The 16552-nt window shown below is 32.9% G+C and overlaps 1 protein-coding gene across 3 annotated transcripts in view; it reads left to right on the top strand.

The window, feature by feature from the left end:
- The window catches only part of EML4 (EMAP like 4), a 141163-nt gene that overhangs the window by 67284 nt on the left and 57327 nt on the right, over positions 1-16552 (top strand). For all 3 annotated transcript variants that reach the window (XM_081264809.1, XM_081264808.1, XM_081264807.1), the window contains exons 3-5: positions 10960-11089; positions 14327-14500; positions 16336-16464. In XM_081264809.1, coding sequence (XP_081120935.1) covers positions 10960-11089; positions 14327-14500; positions 16336-16464 — 433 coding nt within the window. The remainder of the gene's footprint in view (positions 1-10959; positions 11090-14326; positions 14501-16335; positions 16465-16552) is intronic.

The following is a 16552-nucleotide window of genomic DNA, read 5'->3' as shown; positions in this document are numbered from 1 at the left end:
TGATTTCCAGGTAGACTAGATGGGGAGTGGCATGATTGCCCTTATTTTAACAATGGGAAAGGAAGGATTTGAATTGGCTTACCTACTGCAATAAGCCAGTATAAATTATAAACCTAGAGAAAAGTCTCATTCTAAATTCCAGCTAGATAAAAGATGATACAGTTAACCATATATGAGGAGGAAGAAAGATTATGAATTCAGTTTTTGAATATTGAGTTTGAGGTATATGAATATGGTGTATGAATATGTACATATTGATAACTAAATTCCAGTTCTGGTGCACATGTTAGTCTTGGCTAGCCAAAAGAATTTGGGCCTGTTCAGCTCATGGATGACAGTTGGTGTAATAGAAAGAGGATATAAAATGAAATGAAAGTCCAGCGTAGTTCCATTTAGAAGCTCCAACATTTCAGCATAACAAGAGTGTTTCATGTTGCCAGCTGCTATAGAGGGGTCAAATAAAGTCTTAGAAGTGACCGTTTGATTTGGCATTCATAGTAAGAGTATTAGAAACATCTTCAAGGTAAAATTTTATTGGAGTAATAGGTTGAAAATCAAATTCTGGTATTTTGGGAAGCTGCAATTGAGAATTGTGGAATTTAGAGCAGTAAATATAGCTACTCTTAAACTTGCTTGATCATAGTAGCTAGAAGAGAATATTAAATTGGAGGCTACTTTTAATTTGTGAGTCTAGTAGCTATTTTGAAACATTCAATTAATTGTTGTTCACCAAAGTTATCCTCCTGTGCATTAAATCATTCTGCCAACCCAGTTGCACCATTAACACTATTCCTCCCGCCCCAAATTCTTCCCAGGTTCTGGTAACCAAATTCTACCCTGTTCTTCTTTGAGATCAATTATTTTAGTTTCCACATATATGTAAGAATGTGCAGTATCTTTCTGTGTCTAGCTTATCTCACTTTAAAATAATGTTCCCCAGTTCTATCCATGTTGCTATAAAGGAAAGTATTTCATTTGTTTTATGCCTGAATAATATTCCGGGTGTGTGTGTGTGTGTGTGTGTGTGTGTGTGAGTGTGTATATACACGTACATGTATGTATATACACAGACACATACTGCATTTTCTTTAACCATTCATCTATCAATATACCCCTAAGTTTATTCCATATCTTAGCTGTTGTGAATGATACTACAGTAAACATGTGAGTGTAGATGTTTTTTCAACATATGGATTTTATTTCCTTTGGACATATACTTGTAGGTGGGATTTCTGGATCGTACGACAGTTTTGTTAAGGAACCCCACCGTATTATTTTCCTTACTCTCTGCATTTTCACCCGCAGCTTTTGAGAGTTTCCCTTTTTTTGCCTCCTTGCCAGCATTTATTAATATTATTATTTTTTAATATAATAGCCATGCTAAATGGGTGAGATGTTACCTCATTGCTGTTTTGTTTATTTTGCTGATTTTGATTTGCATTTTCCTGATAATTTGTGATGTTGAGCATTTTTATACAACTTTTTTTAAAAAAGTGTTTTAAAATAGTTTTGTTAGTCTTTAAAAACACTTAAAATGTTTTGGTTATTCTGAAATAACAGTACATTGTAATTGAGGAAAATTTAAAGAATTTTAATTCATTTTTTTGTTTACTAAAGTACTTCAGTAATGAAAATTCTGAAAAATTTAAGGGAAATGTAAAGACTGCTTTTTAAAAATTTAACAGATACACAACATTTTGTATGATACCTCAGTTACTTAGACCTAATTCTCAGTGTCATAAAAATGTGAATACAGTTAAATAGCTATAGTTCCTTTTTTTCCTAATATTGTTTTTAGTTGTAGATGGACACAATATTTTCATTTTTATTTTTACATGGTGCTGGGGGTTGAACCCAAGGTCTCACACATGTGAGACAAGCGCTCTACCACTGAGCTACAACCCCAGCCCTATAGTTCCTTTTCCCTAGGAACTTTTTTGCAAGTTGTTGTTTCTAGTCCTTTTCTAGTTGTCTTTGGTCATAATTCCTTTGTAACGACTTATCAGTAGTGAATTATTCACTTCTGGAGGAGCCACAGAACCCCTGTAGCTGCAGCATTGGAACGTTTAATTTTCATGTAATAGCAACCTAATTCTTACTAATTAAAGATATGTTGAATTTCTTTCATTTGATTCTAAAATTCTACTTCATTTTTACTTTGATTACTATTCTTATAAACATGCTAATGTGATATATTTTATTTCATATAGAATGGGGTCCACTAGTATCATTCATTCCCTTTAGTGGAAAATTTGCCTAATATGTTTTCTAATATTGATATTAAAACATTGAGAGAAATACCCCATTTAAAATTTTATTATTTTATTATTGGCAGCTCTTTGTCTTGGAGTTTATATGTGGTATACTATAGAAGGTACTTGGAAAAAATATTAAGCGACTGTTCACTATTGCCATTTGTGTATAGTATAAAAATAGGTCAACTGTTTTAACATTAAACAGGATTAACATGTTAAGGGTACAATATTTGGTATAAACCTTTCAAGCAAAGTATTTTCAAATAAATGAAAAATTTTATAAAATACTTATTTAAAATGCTTTGTAAAAGATTTATATTTTTCCCTTTCAAAAGTAAAGACATAACCATTTTATTTCATGTGATTTTTTTTTTTTTAAATCCCTTGTGAAGTTAGAAAAGACTGAAGATACTTAAAAATTCTCTCTGTGGGTTCTATATCCATGGATTCAGTTAAACACAGATCAAAATTTTTCACAGGTGAACAAAACCATGCCTGGCTAAACACATATAGACTTTTTTTGTTGTCATTATTCCATATAGTGTAACACCTATTATCTAGCATTTATGTTGTATTGGGTATTTTAAGTAATGTAGAGATGATTTAAAGTATGTGGAAGAACTGGGTGCGGTGTTGCATGCGTGTAATCCCAGGCATTCTGGGGAGGCTGAGGCAGGAGGATTTCAAGTTCAAAGCCATCCTGAGCAAGAGTGAGGTGCTAAGTAACTCAGTGAGACTCTGTCTCTAAATAAAATTCAAAATAGGACTGGGGATGTGGCTCAGTGGTCTAGTGCCTCTAAGTTCAATCCCTAGTATCCCCACCACAACCACCCCCAGTCAAAGTATATGGAAGGATATGCATAGGTTATATGCATATATCACACCATTTTATATAAGAGACTTGAGCATTTGTAGATTTGGGGATGGGCATGCTTCTGGAACCAGTCTCCCATAGGTATGGAAGGCTGACTGTATTCACTTTCTTTTTTTCTGGGGGGGTAGGGAGAAGATGATACAGGGGATTAAACCCTGGGTGCTTTACCACTGAGCTACATTCCCAGTTTTTTTCATTTTTTTCTTTGAGACAGCATGAGGCTGGCCTCAAACTTGAAATCCTTCTGCCTCAGCCTCCTGAGGAGTTGCTAGGATTACAGGTGTGTGCCACTGCGTTTAGCTGACTATTCACTTTCACATAAATCATCGACAGAGCAGTGATCATCATTATCATAATCATAAAGTATACATTTTCTATTTTTATATATATATATATATATATATATATATTTTTTTTTTTTTGGCAGTCAGACTAAACAAACCCCTACAGGTAGATCGAGTAGAACCCTTTTATGATGCTGATTAGAAGGATAGGTCAGCTTTCCCACTGCTGACGACAACTATTAAATAATTTTGTTAAATGGTGATAATATGACTTGGCTTCAAGTATGGATCAAACTAAATGTTAATGATGTCTGTGTTTTAATGGCTTCATGATATTCTATATCACACCATAGTAATATTGCCATTCAGTAAATGCCCAAATCAGAAACACACCTAACTAGTCACTTCATTATATTTAGTTCTCTTTTAGTTTATCTTTTTCCATGTGCCAAAACTATTAAAAGCTAAGCCTCATATTTTTCTAAAGTATATTGTGCCAGACACTTAACTGAGGTATAAATTTTTCCCAGTACCTTTTAAGGTGGTTTATCATTTAAATTTCTCATATACCTTCTCTGTCAGAGAATTCTTTCCTTTTGACAGCATGTGTTCATAATATATGCACCAGTTGCAGTTGAATTTTTGCCAAAAGAAAAAAAATATGTACCTGTACTTTGGAACATAAAGGAAGGCCCAGGGAACATTTTAGCAGTTCTAACTGCCAGGAAGACAAATTATACAACAGCTGGTGCCTGATAAACCCATTAGGACCTTTTGGGGGTGAACAAATGAATGTAATTTGAGACTACAACCTAGTGGCATTATGTGAAGATAAGCTGTTAGTACATAATTTTGCAGAGGTAAAAGAGTCATATTTACCTATCTAAAGGTAGTAACTAGTAATTTAAATCCAGAAACTGTTGGTAAATCAAAGATAAGAAGCATTGTAATTGCCACTGGAGAAATAAAAGAACTTAGTTTTAAAAGTGAAATATAGGGGTCAATTCTCCAAAAGCAATGTTCCCAATTACATAGTTTCTGGAGAGATAATGTGAAGACAGTTCTGTATTATTTGGCTCCTATCCCAAATAACATTTGGAAGAAGGTAGAGATTGTTAGGTTTTGCTGTGAAGGTTGTTAAGTAAATTAAAATTTTCAGATTGGGAAGGTATAAATCTCCTTGCTGGAACCATTAAGGTAAAATAACTGATAATTTTGATAGGGCATGAGGGAATGAGTTCTGATTACCTCAGAGACTTCTAGGTTGCCTTTTGTGTGTAGATTGCCTCAGACCAGGCAGTAATTACCATTTACAGGGTTTCATTGCTCTGAGAGTCAAATGCCTCCATTGTCATTTTCAGTCAAAATATACTTTAAAAAAAAATCGTAGTAAGGAGTTGAAAGGACTAACATCTTCATGTGAGACAAGAGGAAATGAGAAGGGTATATAGTTCCAAATGGAGAAGATAAAATTTGATGGAGTATATGTTAGTCTTTAGTCTTCTCAAAGAATGAAATAAGATAAAGGTGGCAAAGAGGTTGAGAATGAAGAGTGTGAAGAGGTATGTAGTTGAAGCCATTGATTGAGCATGTGATCAGGAATCTGATATAAAAGATTTTGAGCATTATAATTCTTTCTCCACGGATCATCTTTATCTTTCTTTTGATCAAAATTTCATCTAACTTTGAGACCTCTTTAATTATTTCCTATAAATTGTCTATTTTTTGTCTCAGAATTGTTTTAAAACTTTATTTGTATATCTGTATTGGCATTTATTTATGTTGTTTCTACTAGATTGTAAACTATTTAAAGACAAGGACAGTTGCTTACTACCATAGCCAGCCTTTAAATGACTCAATAAATAGCTTGTTGAATGAAGGAAGAAGAAAATTAGAGAAGTAGGAAATTGTGACAAAAGAAAATTACTGCTTTAGAGGGAGAGATGGGAAAATTTGCAAGAACAAAGATATTATGTATGGGGGAACAAGGATTTTAGATTTTGAGATTTATAATATGTAAATCTTTGCTTTGTGAGTCTATAGTACTGTGAAATTCATCAGTTAATATTTAGGAACTGTCAGGCTAAAGTGTCAGAAAGCCCATTTGCTTGAGTCTTGCATTCAAGGAAAAAAAAATGGGGAGGGGAGGGGAGGGAAAGGAAAGAGAGAGAGATAGAGAAAGAGAATGAGAATGACTTCAAGGACATGTCCCCCAGCTGTGTGAGAGAGAGAGAGAGAATGAGAGAATGAGAATGACTTCAAGGACATGTCCCCCATCTGCCAAAGACCTGCTTCCTCCAATTAGGTTGTACCTTGTAGATTTCTCCTAGTAGTTCATTAAATTATGAATCCATCAATTGATTAGTCCATGGATGAGATTATAGCCTTTATGATCCAGTCATCTTCCAAAAGCTCCATCTCAAAAATACTGCTGACTTGGGGACTAAGCATTTAACTTAAAGGAACATTTTAGATCCAAACCAGAACAAATTCCTATTTGTTTTTCTGCCACAACTCAGATGGCTGAATTCTCTCTTCTTCCTGGTTATTGTACCTAGACTTAAATTTTCATTTCTTTGGCTACTACAGTATAACTTTGAGTATGCTAAATTCTCTGAACTTCAGTTTCTTCATCAGTAAAACTGTGATAATAATAAATCCTTTTTAATCTTGTGATAAAGAAGATTAAAGGAGATTACAATTATAAAATATTTAGGACAATACCTAACAAATAATAAGTGCTTGGTAATTAATACTACTCTGTACCACTTAATTGATGGAAAGTTTTATCTTCCTTTCATCTTTTCAGAATACCAGTCACTGCTTTAGGTACTGGAGATCTAAAAAAAAATTTTCTTTTTATCCCCAAAGAAATTCGGGTAAAGTAAGAAGACAAGTCAATAATTATAAAATTGTATTATTTAATATTAATAAAGGTAAATTAAGAATGCTATAGGAGCACCTAGATAGATGCATAACTCAAACTGGTATTGAAGGTTCTTTGTTAAAGGTGACATTGCCACTCATTTATCTTCATGATCTTAATAGCTATTTACTGGTACCATTTACTCAATACCTGTGATCTAGATAGCTGTGCTTAAGAATTATCTATTTACTAGATTGGTCCTCTTGTGTCCTTCAAAATTCATGTCCAAAAACTGAACTCATCTTTTGGGTTCTACATATTTCTTAAAATTGTTATTCCTTTCCATTCATGCTAACCAGCTCTTATTTCAGGTCCTCATAACCTTATTTTTGGACCACTGCCCTGAAATCTCTTCACATACCTACTGGAACACAAATCCAACTAAGTCTTTTTTCAACTTAAAACCCTTTAGTGGATCTATATACAAAGTCTCTATGATCTAATCCGGCATGCCTTCCCTATCCAGACACTAACCTCTCTTGTTGTATAGTTTAGCCATATCAAGGAGTTTTTTGTTTGTTTGTTTGTTTTGGTGTTCTCCACCCAACTCTGCCCACCCAATGCCCCACATATATACACACACACACTGCTTTGCACTTTGCTCTTACATTTTTTCTTTCTTTACATATACTAGAATAGGATCCTGCTATCTTATCAGCTACCTTTCAACTAGCTGTTTCTTACTTGTCCTTTAATCCTTCATTCTGTATTTCCCCTAGGAAACCTTGCTTGAGCTCTGTGTCCTCAATCATCCTTTCAAAATTATATGTGCTTTCTTTGTACTTCCACAATATCCCATTGATATATCACTTTGTTACTGTATTTACCACATTTTCATGTGCTTCTCTTGGAAGACTTTGAACTGTGTGATGTCAGTGGCTGCTTTGTACAGGCACTTTTATAAAGGCAAGGCTAGGATCACAGTAAGTCCTGAGTAAATATTTAATGAGTGGGTGGATAATGAATATGTGTTAGTTTAGGCAAGTAGGGGTGACTAAGCATATGCTTGAAAGAAGGCCCATCCAAGTACGAAAGTGTAGAAGAATTAAAGTATTTCATTTAGGAGTTTAGAATAAACAGGCACAGGGTGTTAGATTAGGGGTGTCAAGAAGTGAGCCTAGGTAGGTAGGGCCTATTGCAAAAGATTTCTGATGTCTTACTAAGAATTTTCTTTTTCCTTTTTTTTTTTTTTTTTTTTTTTTTGAACTTAGGGGTACTTTACAACTGACCATATCCCCATCCCTTTTTATTTTTTTATTTTGAGACAAGTCTTGCTAAATTGATGAGGCTGGCCTCAAACTTGCTATCCTTCTGCCTTAGCTTCCCAAATTCCCTGGGATTACAAGAATGCACCACCATTCCTGGCACAATTTTATTCCTTTTTAAGATTAAAAATATTCCATTGTTATGTACATAGCACATTTTATTATGTGCTCATCCATCATTGGACATTTGTTTGTACCTTTTAGTTGTTATGAATGATGCTGTTATGATAATCAAGGGGTTTTTTGGTGTGTTTGTTTTGGTCTTCTCCATCCACCTCTGCCCACCCAGTGCCACACACACACACATACATATATACCGGCTTTGCTCTTACATTCTTTCTCTTCCTTTACACATGCTACAATAGGATCCTGGTATCAGCCACATTTTAACTGGCCATTTCTTACTTGTCCTATAAGATTTCCTCTACAAATCTTCTTGAGTTCCTGATTTCAAATCTCTTGGATATACACCCAAAGTGGAATTGTGAGGCCATATGATTATTGTATATTAAATTGTTTGAAAAACCACCATCCTGTGTCCTACAGTGGCTGTATCATTTTATATTCTTACTAGTAGTGCATAGGTTTCCAGTTTCTCCAAATCCTTGCCAATACTTAACTTTTTTCTGTGTTTTTATTGTTTTGTTTATTATCCTATCCTAATGAGAGTATGAATCTCTTTTGAGATGAAACTTGAGGTATTGAAAGAGAAATGGAAGTGAATTACAAGCTATATGTAATATCTGTGAGTTTACATATATGTATATACATTTGTACATATGTCTACCTTTCTATAGTGGTTAATGGGTTTTTGTGTAATAAAAAGAAAAATCATATTTCAAAAAGTGTTGATATAGCCAAAGTAGTGCTAGAAGGAAAATTTATCACAGTAAATGCCTACCAAAAAAAAAAAAAAAGAAAAAAGAAAGCCGGGGAGTATAGTTCAGTAGGTATAAGACCTTGGGTTTAATCTCCAGCATTTAAAAAAAAAAAAAAGTAAGAGAAGAAGAAATCTCAAATCAATAAACCAACGTCACATCTTAAGGAACTAAGAAGAAAAAACTAAAACCCAAGATCACAGAAGTGTGTGGAAATAATAAAATTATAACAAAAATAAATGAATGAAGTAGAGTATAGACAAACAATAGAATCCATAAAACCAAAAGTTATGAGATAACACTTGATACTCCCTCAACTGGCTATGTTTTTTTAAAACATTGAAAATAGCAAATGTCTGCAAGGCTTGGTGAAATTGGAACCCTCATACATTGCTGGTAGTATTTTAAAATGATACAGCAACTGTGTGACTAAGTTAAATATAAAGTAATTTGTTGATTGTGGTGGCATATGTCTGTAATCTCAGTGGCTTGAGTGACTGAGGCAGGAGGATCACAGGTTCAAGGTTAGCCATTGCAACCTAGTGAGACACTGTCTCAAAAAATAAAAAGGACTTGTGTTGTTCACAGGTAAAACACCCCTGGGGCTCAGTCCCCAATACCAAAAATAAAATAAAATAAACATAGAACAATCATACGACCCAATAATTTCACTCCTAGGCATATATTCAGAAGAATTGGGGGAAAAAAAAGTTCAGATGACATCTTGTACACAGTGTTCATGGTGGCAATATTAACAAGAGTCAAAAGGTAGAAGATCCAGATTATCATCAGCAGAGGAATGGATAAACAAAATGTGGTATATCCATACAATGAGATGATGGTGATGATGATGATGATTTTGGTGGTGCTGGGTATTGAACTCAGAGCCTGTGAGGCAAGCACTCTACCAACTGAGCCAAATCCCCAGCCCCCACAATGAGATATTATTGAGTTATAAAAAGAGTACAGTATTTGTATATGCTGATACATGTGTGAACACAAAATATTGTATGATTCCATGTATAGAAATTATCCAGAATTAGACAGATCTGTGGAAACAGAAAGGGTTAATAGCTGACAGGGGCTTGAAGGAGAAAGAAAGGAATGATGGGTAAAAATGTTTAGTGGGTACAGGGTTTCTATTTGGAATGATGAAAATGTTCTGGAAGTTGATAGTAGTGATGGTTGAGCAACATTGTGAATATACTAAATAAATTATACCTTATTAAATGGTAAAAGTGGAATTTTTATGTTATTAGTGTTTTACCATGGCAGAGGAGAGGAGCCATTGATACAAGAAGTCACTTATTTAGCATGCTAAAATTAAATCTAATGACCAGTGTTATTAGCATTTGGGGTTTGAGGGTTATTATGTGTGAGATTTCTCATGAGAAGTTTCAAAAAGCAAATGCCGTAGGTCTTCCCCTTTCTCTGTACTGATTCCTTCAATTTGAGGTAGGATCTAGGAGCCTATATTAAGGATGTAATTATGATAATTATGGTAATTATGATACAAGTAAAACCCAGTGGCTTATTGTCAAAACAGCAGTGTTACACTGCCATGTATTGAGCACTGTAGAATGTTAAGTATTTTAGTTCCTATATATAAAAGTTTTATTTTGTGTGTGTGCTTTTGTGAAGAAAAGCAAATATGAGATTGGTCAAATCAAAAAGTTAGATTTTACGTGAATGCTTGTGATAAAACTGACTTCAGAAATCAAAAGTATTTTCTATTTCTAAATTTTAATACTTTTGATTATCAATCTACATGACTTCATATCTTGTGATAAAACTGCTCCTGATCACACCAATCTACCCACCATACATTTGGTTCACTCATTCTTCTCTATAAGAAAATAAACTACTTTATATATTTAGACTTTTTATGTGAAATAGCATTCTAAGATTTGACATTATGATTTTTAGGATTTAAAATATATTTCAACAAAAACAGAACTATTTCTGAAGATTGATGATGTGAGATTTATTTGAGACCCAACCTTGAATCATGTGCTTTAAAGCTGCTATGCCTAGAAAGCAAACCATTTTACTAAGAAAATGAGCAGCATTGCCTTACAAAAAGGAAAGAGGAATAGGCTGCATTTTTAGCAACTCAGCATCTCTCTATCGGTCTTTTTTGATAGGATTAAATCTTGTGGGCTGGGGATGTGGCTCAAGCGGTAGCGTGCTCGCCTGGCATGCGTGTGGCCTGGGTTCGATCCTCAGCACCACATACAAAGAAACATGTTGTGTCCGCCGAAAACTAAAAAATAAATATTAAAAAATTCTCATTCATATTCTCTCTCTCTCTCTCTCTCTCTCAAAAAAAAAAAAAAATCTTGTGATAATAATGATGTCCTATATACAAGTGAGGCAGTCTGCTCACTGGTTCTAAACACTAATGGACTTAAGTTTTAAAATTTTGATCTTTGTAATATTTTGAAGTTTGATATGAGTTTTTTGTTTTGTTTTTCTAGGCCAACCAAGCCTTCGAGAAGCTATTTCCATGTCCTGTATAACCAATGGAAGTGGTACGAACAGAAAAACAAGTCACACCAGTTCTGTTTCAATTGCAAGAAAAGAAACTCTCTCATCTGCTGCTAAAAGGTACCTATTTATAAAGGAAAAAGGAAAAAAATGCAAAATTATGTGTGATACAAGTCTTCTTTTGAAAAGAATATGAAATAGAGCTGTTTGTAACTCAAGTGAGCATGTCCTTTGAATTTTTCAATTGTGAATGAGACATCTAATCTATGCACATTGAATTTATATTCATCATTATTTGTCAAATTTTAGTAAGGAAGTTTTTGTTTCTTCCTAAGGAAAGAGAACAATTTAATTTCCTGGTTTCTTTTTAATTTTTTTCAGGAAGAATTTATTGATAAATATCTCTGTATTTAATGAAATTCTGGAAGTGAAATTTCCTTAGCAAGTGATATATTTAATAAAACATTTTAAGGGGAAAATAGAATCCTTGATATATGTCTGCATTAGTGGGAAGTTAAAAACTTTTTTCTTTAACCATAAGTATAAAATTAAGGTTTAATTCAAAATATTATAATAACATTTTGTGTGCCTGTTTTTGTCTGTGTCTGCATGTTGTTGGATGCTGGTCAGGAAGGCTATGGAATTGCTACAATATAACATTTTCAGTATATTATAGATTTGAATTCTGTATGTTCTTTTCATCAATCAGTTGAATCTTTTGTTGCAATAAAATTGCTTATAGGACTTTTCCCTTTTTTAAAATTTCTAGCAAATTATTCCATATAGAGTTTGGAGAGACCATAGAATGCATGAAGAAAAACCTTAAATAATAGATTCTAGGAGATGTTTACCTCAATAAACTAATACCAGTGACTGAATTTTTCATAGTGTGGAATTGTAGATGTTTAACCAAACAGGTATCTAAAGGAGTCATAAAGAAATAACAAGATCGTAAGTCCTTTAAAAACTTTCTCCTAGAATTTAATTGTTGAAGTCATCATGACAGAATCTAGACTTTGCTCTTTAAAGGATGCTAAAATTTGTTACCTGTCCATTTTAGGAAAAAATTCATAGTAGAATTTGTAGTAGAAATTTTTAAATAAATATTCATATTGTAGCTAATAACAGTTTGCTTTCAGCCCATTTCATAGGTACCTATAGCTATATAGTGTTGTACTATAGCTATATAGTGATCAGTATTATGCACAGGAACAATTTGATAACCTAAGACCAGCTGATTTTGTTACTTTATATCACAGGGACTTTATATTTTGCTTTTAAATAATCCCTAGTACCAAAACACCCAGAAAGAATATCTCTTTTAGTTATACTGGGCCCACATAAGAGTAGTGGCCCACATATTTAGGTAAGTTAGAAAACCAAGAGCAAAGTAACTTCTAAATTTGAAAGGTAATCTGATGTTTTTGAGGTAAATTTTTATTTTTTAGTATATAGTTTTTAAAAATTTGAACATGAAATAGATAGTGGCCATTGTGGAGCCAAAAGGTATCAAAACTGAATCAGATTAAGAAATGTCACTGTAAAAATAACATTTTAAACTACTATAATGTGATAGTTAAATTGTGTGTACTATGTATATTAAAATATTTTTGGAATGTACTTCCTTATAGATTATGTACTTTATAGTAAAATTACAAAATAGCCTTTGTTTTAGACCTATAAGTAGTCGGTAGTTTTCTGCCTTTTCAATAATGAAATATGAGTTTTGATTCCATCTGCTTTGTAATGTTGCCAAGAGTGTGATATAAGTACTCATATCTGGTATGGTTGGGAATGGAAGGTGACTCATGAATAAAGAATCAAAGTGTGGAATTATAAGAATTTATACATAAATACCTTAAATATTTTAACATTCATATGTATTCATTTCTTATTTTTTTATTTAAATAAAAGGTCAGGCCTCCCACCCCATCTAAGGATGCATCTCTGATTAAATTTCTTGTTGATTGTGAAATAAAATAATGACCAAAAATAACTTTTCATAATTTTTAGTTTCATTTATTTATTTTTTATATTTATTTTTTAGTTTTAGTCAGACACAATACATCTATTTATTTATTTATTTTTATTTATTTATTTTTTAATAAAGAAGAAATCATCAGGGAAATTAGAAAGTACTTAGGAATGAGAACAAATACACAGAATATCAAACTTACAGGACACACTTAAGCAATGCTTATAAGCAAAGAGGAAGAAAGTTTTTTTTTTTTTTTTTTTTTTTTTTTTTTTTTTTTAAGAGAGAGTGAGAGAGGAGAGAGAGAATTTTTAATATTTATTTATTTTTTTAGTTCTCGGCGGACACAACATCTTTGTTGGTATGTGGTGCTGAGGATCGAACCCGGGCCGCACGCATGCCAGGCGAGCGCGCTACCGCTTGAGCCACATCCCCAGCCCCATCTATTTATTTATTTGTTTGTTTGTTTGTTTATGGTGTTGAGGATCGAACTGAGGGCCTCGCACGCACTAGGTGACCACTCTACTGCTGAACCACAACCCCAGCCACTTAGTTTCACTTATAAAGGCAGAATAATAAATTTTTAAAATCTGGCAAAACAATATGTTAGAATTCATCTCTATTTCTGTGATGTTTAAAATTCTCACTCCAACTTAACAGTTTTTTTAGTAACTCACTTTTAGTCTTTCTAGAACATTCAAGTTAGTTTTCATAGAACTTGTCATTCTCTTTTCTATGTGTATTTTGTTGATTTTCTTTGTATTTAATTAACTTGCATAATTAAAATAACAACTATTGACATCAGCAGGTTTAAGGAAAAAATGAACTCTTGCTAAGATTAAAACTGAATTTGAAGGGGTCTGAAAATGGATCTCTGCCGTAAAGCACTTGCATGTGCAAGGTCCTGGATTCAATCCCCAACACTAAAACTAAATAAAACAAAACTCCATAGACAGAAGCAGGAGTATTCAAAGAAATTAGGGAATAAACATGAGCTTTTAATGTGCCTGGGGCATCAGTTTGTTTTCACAGGTAATGGAAAATGTAACTAATCCTCTCATTTCGATAGGTTTTCATTGCCCTCCACCCCCAGCTTCCTAGATGGCAACATCCATTTGAGGTAATTTCTGTCCTTTCTGACCAGAAGGGCAGTCTTTACAGGATATATTGCCTTAGAATTTTTATAAAATTTTTACTGAAGCTTTTTAATAATTTCCAGAGTTTTCAAAGAAATAGTTTTCCATATTGAATGAAAGCAGTAAAAGTTGTATTAGTTGTGTATGATTTAGGGTTTTGAATTATATAATAATCACTTTTCTATCATTTGATTTTTTTAAATTTGTTTAAATATGTGTTGTTCCATGTTATACTTTATTTTACAGTGGTACAGAAAAAAAGAAAGAAAAACCACAAGGACAGAGAGAAAAAAAAGAGGAATCTCATTCTAATGATCAAAGTCCACAAATTCGAGCATCACCTTCTCCCCAGTCCTCTTCACAGCCTCTCCAAATACACAGACAAACTCCAGAAAGCAAGAATTCTACTCCCACCAAAAGGTTTCAACCGTCCCCAAGTACAGAGCTAGGGAATGGTTGTAAAGATACCTAAATTCTGTGACTTGGGAAAAACTTAGCTATCCATGGATTTCAGGAGAAAAGCCTACTGGCTTTTTTTCTTTATTTTTTGATATCATATGTATTTTAGAAAATTGGGAAATAAAAATTTAAGGTTAAAATTTCTTAGTTAAAACTGGAAAAGAAATAAATATTTAATGAACAATTTGGCAAAAGAAGGCATGAATAACCTATTTTAAACCCAAAAACAATGTTTTTATAACATAGAATACTTTTAAATTTAATATAGTCATGTATAAATTTATAGCCATGGATAGAATGGCCATATGTAATTATCCGCACCACATTTTGGCATCATTACAACCTTCAACTTGCAAGGGCCCTTCTCAATAAATGGCTCTTCATTGTGGCTGCCTCTCAGGTTTAGTTTTGGGTCTTGGGAGGATAAGTTCTTGCTTGAATAGGGAAACAAATTCATTTCACCTGGTGTTTTCTATGCTAAAGGCTTGCTTGAGGGCTTCTCTGTGTCCATAAAATTAGTATTTTAAAATTATGAGAGGGGGACAAGGGACAACATTCTAACAATGTGTGAGCCTAAATTGGGTATTTAAACCTGCATGCTGGGAGTTTACTGCTACATCTACCTTGCAATAAAAAAACTGAGACCAATTAAATTGGCCTGTTTTAGAAGTGCAGATTCAAGTTTTATCATTAGGTATATATTTTACCATCATACTTCTGCTTAGAAATCATAGAAACTATTAAACCATTCCCGGAACTGGATAGGTTTTTAATAAAATAAATAACTATTCCTAAAGGATTTATAATAATTTTTATTTGACCAGTTTAATATTTTGTCTCAAATCTGTAATGGAAATTTGGGAAACCAAAGTACCCTTCACTTGATTGATGCATGATTACCATTTGCTTTTTTTATGTGCCTCACGCAGATTCTTAGGCTGTCTAAATGGTTTGTTATTTTTCTGCCTGGTCTGTGGAGTTTTCCTTGGATATAACTTATTAATGTTATGTAACTTTGGATTGTGTGTGGTTAAAGGTGGCTTTATATAATCAATCTCTTTAAGGTTCTGATATGATTTGATATCTTCTTTGTCCCGGTCTTTTTTTCAGCTTCTTGAAGTCTCCTGGAAATGTGCTTGCCCTTCTAAATTGCTCTTTGGAAATACTACTGCAAGAAGTATTGAAGCCTGGATGAGTTTTAGGATAGTTAGCAATGCAGCCAAAAAGTCATTTACAAATAAAAAATATTCAGTTAATATATAAAATGAGCATTGATAATACCACTTTTTGATTGAATCATGTTTATTTCTGATCATAGGTGAAATTGTCTTTAAAGATATAAACAAGAATTTCACCTTTAGTCTCACAATTTATTTAGAAACTGTCTTTAGAACCATATGTAATTTAATTACTTGAGGACATAATTCCATAAAAATGAAAGTTATAGCCTTACAATTCAGTGACTGTGAAAATGTACAGAATTTTTGTAACTATATTATAACTCAGATTTAAGCAATTTTTTTCTGTTATCAGCAAAAAATGTATAGATTTATTTCTATCAGTGAATTTCTTCTAGTGAATATTCTTAATAATACTGAAATTTACAAAACAGACTTGGTAATTGCCTTGTTTAACTCCTTTACTCATCCAGGCAGAGCCTTTCAACTAATCCTTCCTTCTCTTTTCTGGATTGCTTTAATGAAATGTTAATAACTGCTTTTGTGTTCTACTTAAACTGTCAGTTACATGTCATTGCTACTCAGAATTTTTGGCTAAGAAGTTAATATTTCTTCTAGCATCAAACGAACACCAGCAGCTGAAAAGTCACATAATTCATGGGAAAATTCAGATGATAGTCGTAATAAATTATTGAGAACAGCTTCAACATCAAAACTGATATCAAAAGTTATTAAAAATACAGACAAGTAAGTATTCTTTCTTCATTACATCTAAATATTAATAATTCTATGACCCTTGTTTGCATATACATTTATATTTGTCATTTGAAATTTT

This window comes from Spermophilus citellus (assembly GCF_964194105.1).
Source record: "Spermophilus citellus genome assembly, chromosome: 13".
Taxonomy (NCBI): Eukaryota; Metazoa; Chordata; class Mammalia; order Rodentia; family Sciuridae; genus Spermophilus; species Spermophilus citellus.
The sequence above is the reverse complement of the archived record's forward strand: the minus strand, read 5'-3'. Positions and strand labels throughout refer to the sequence as shown.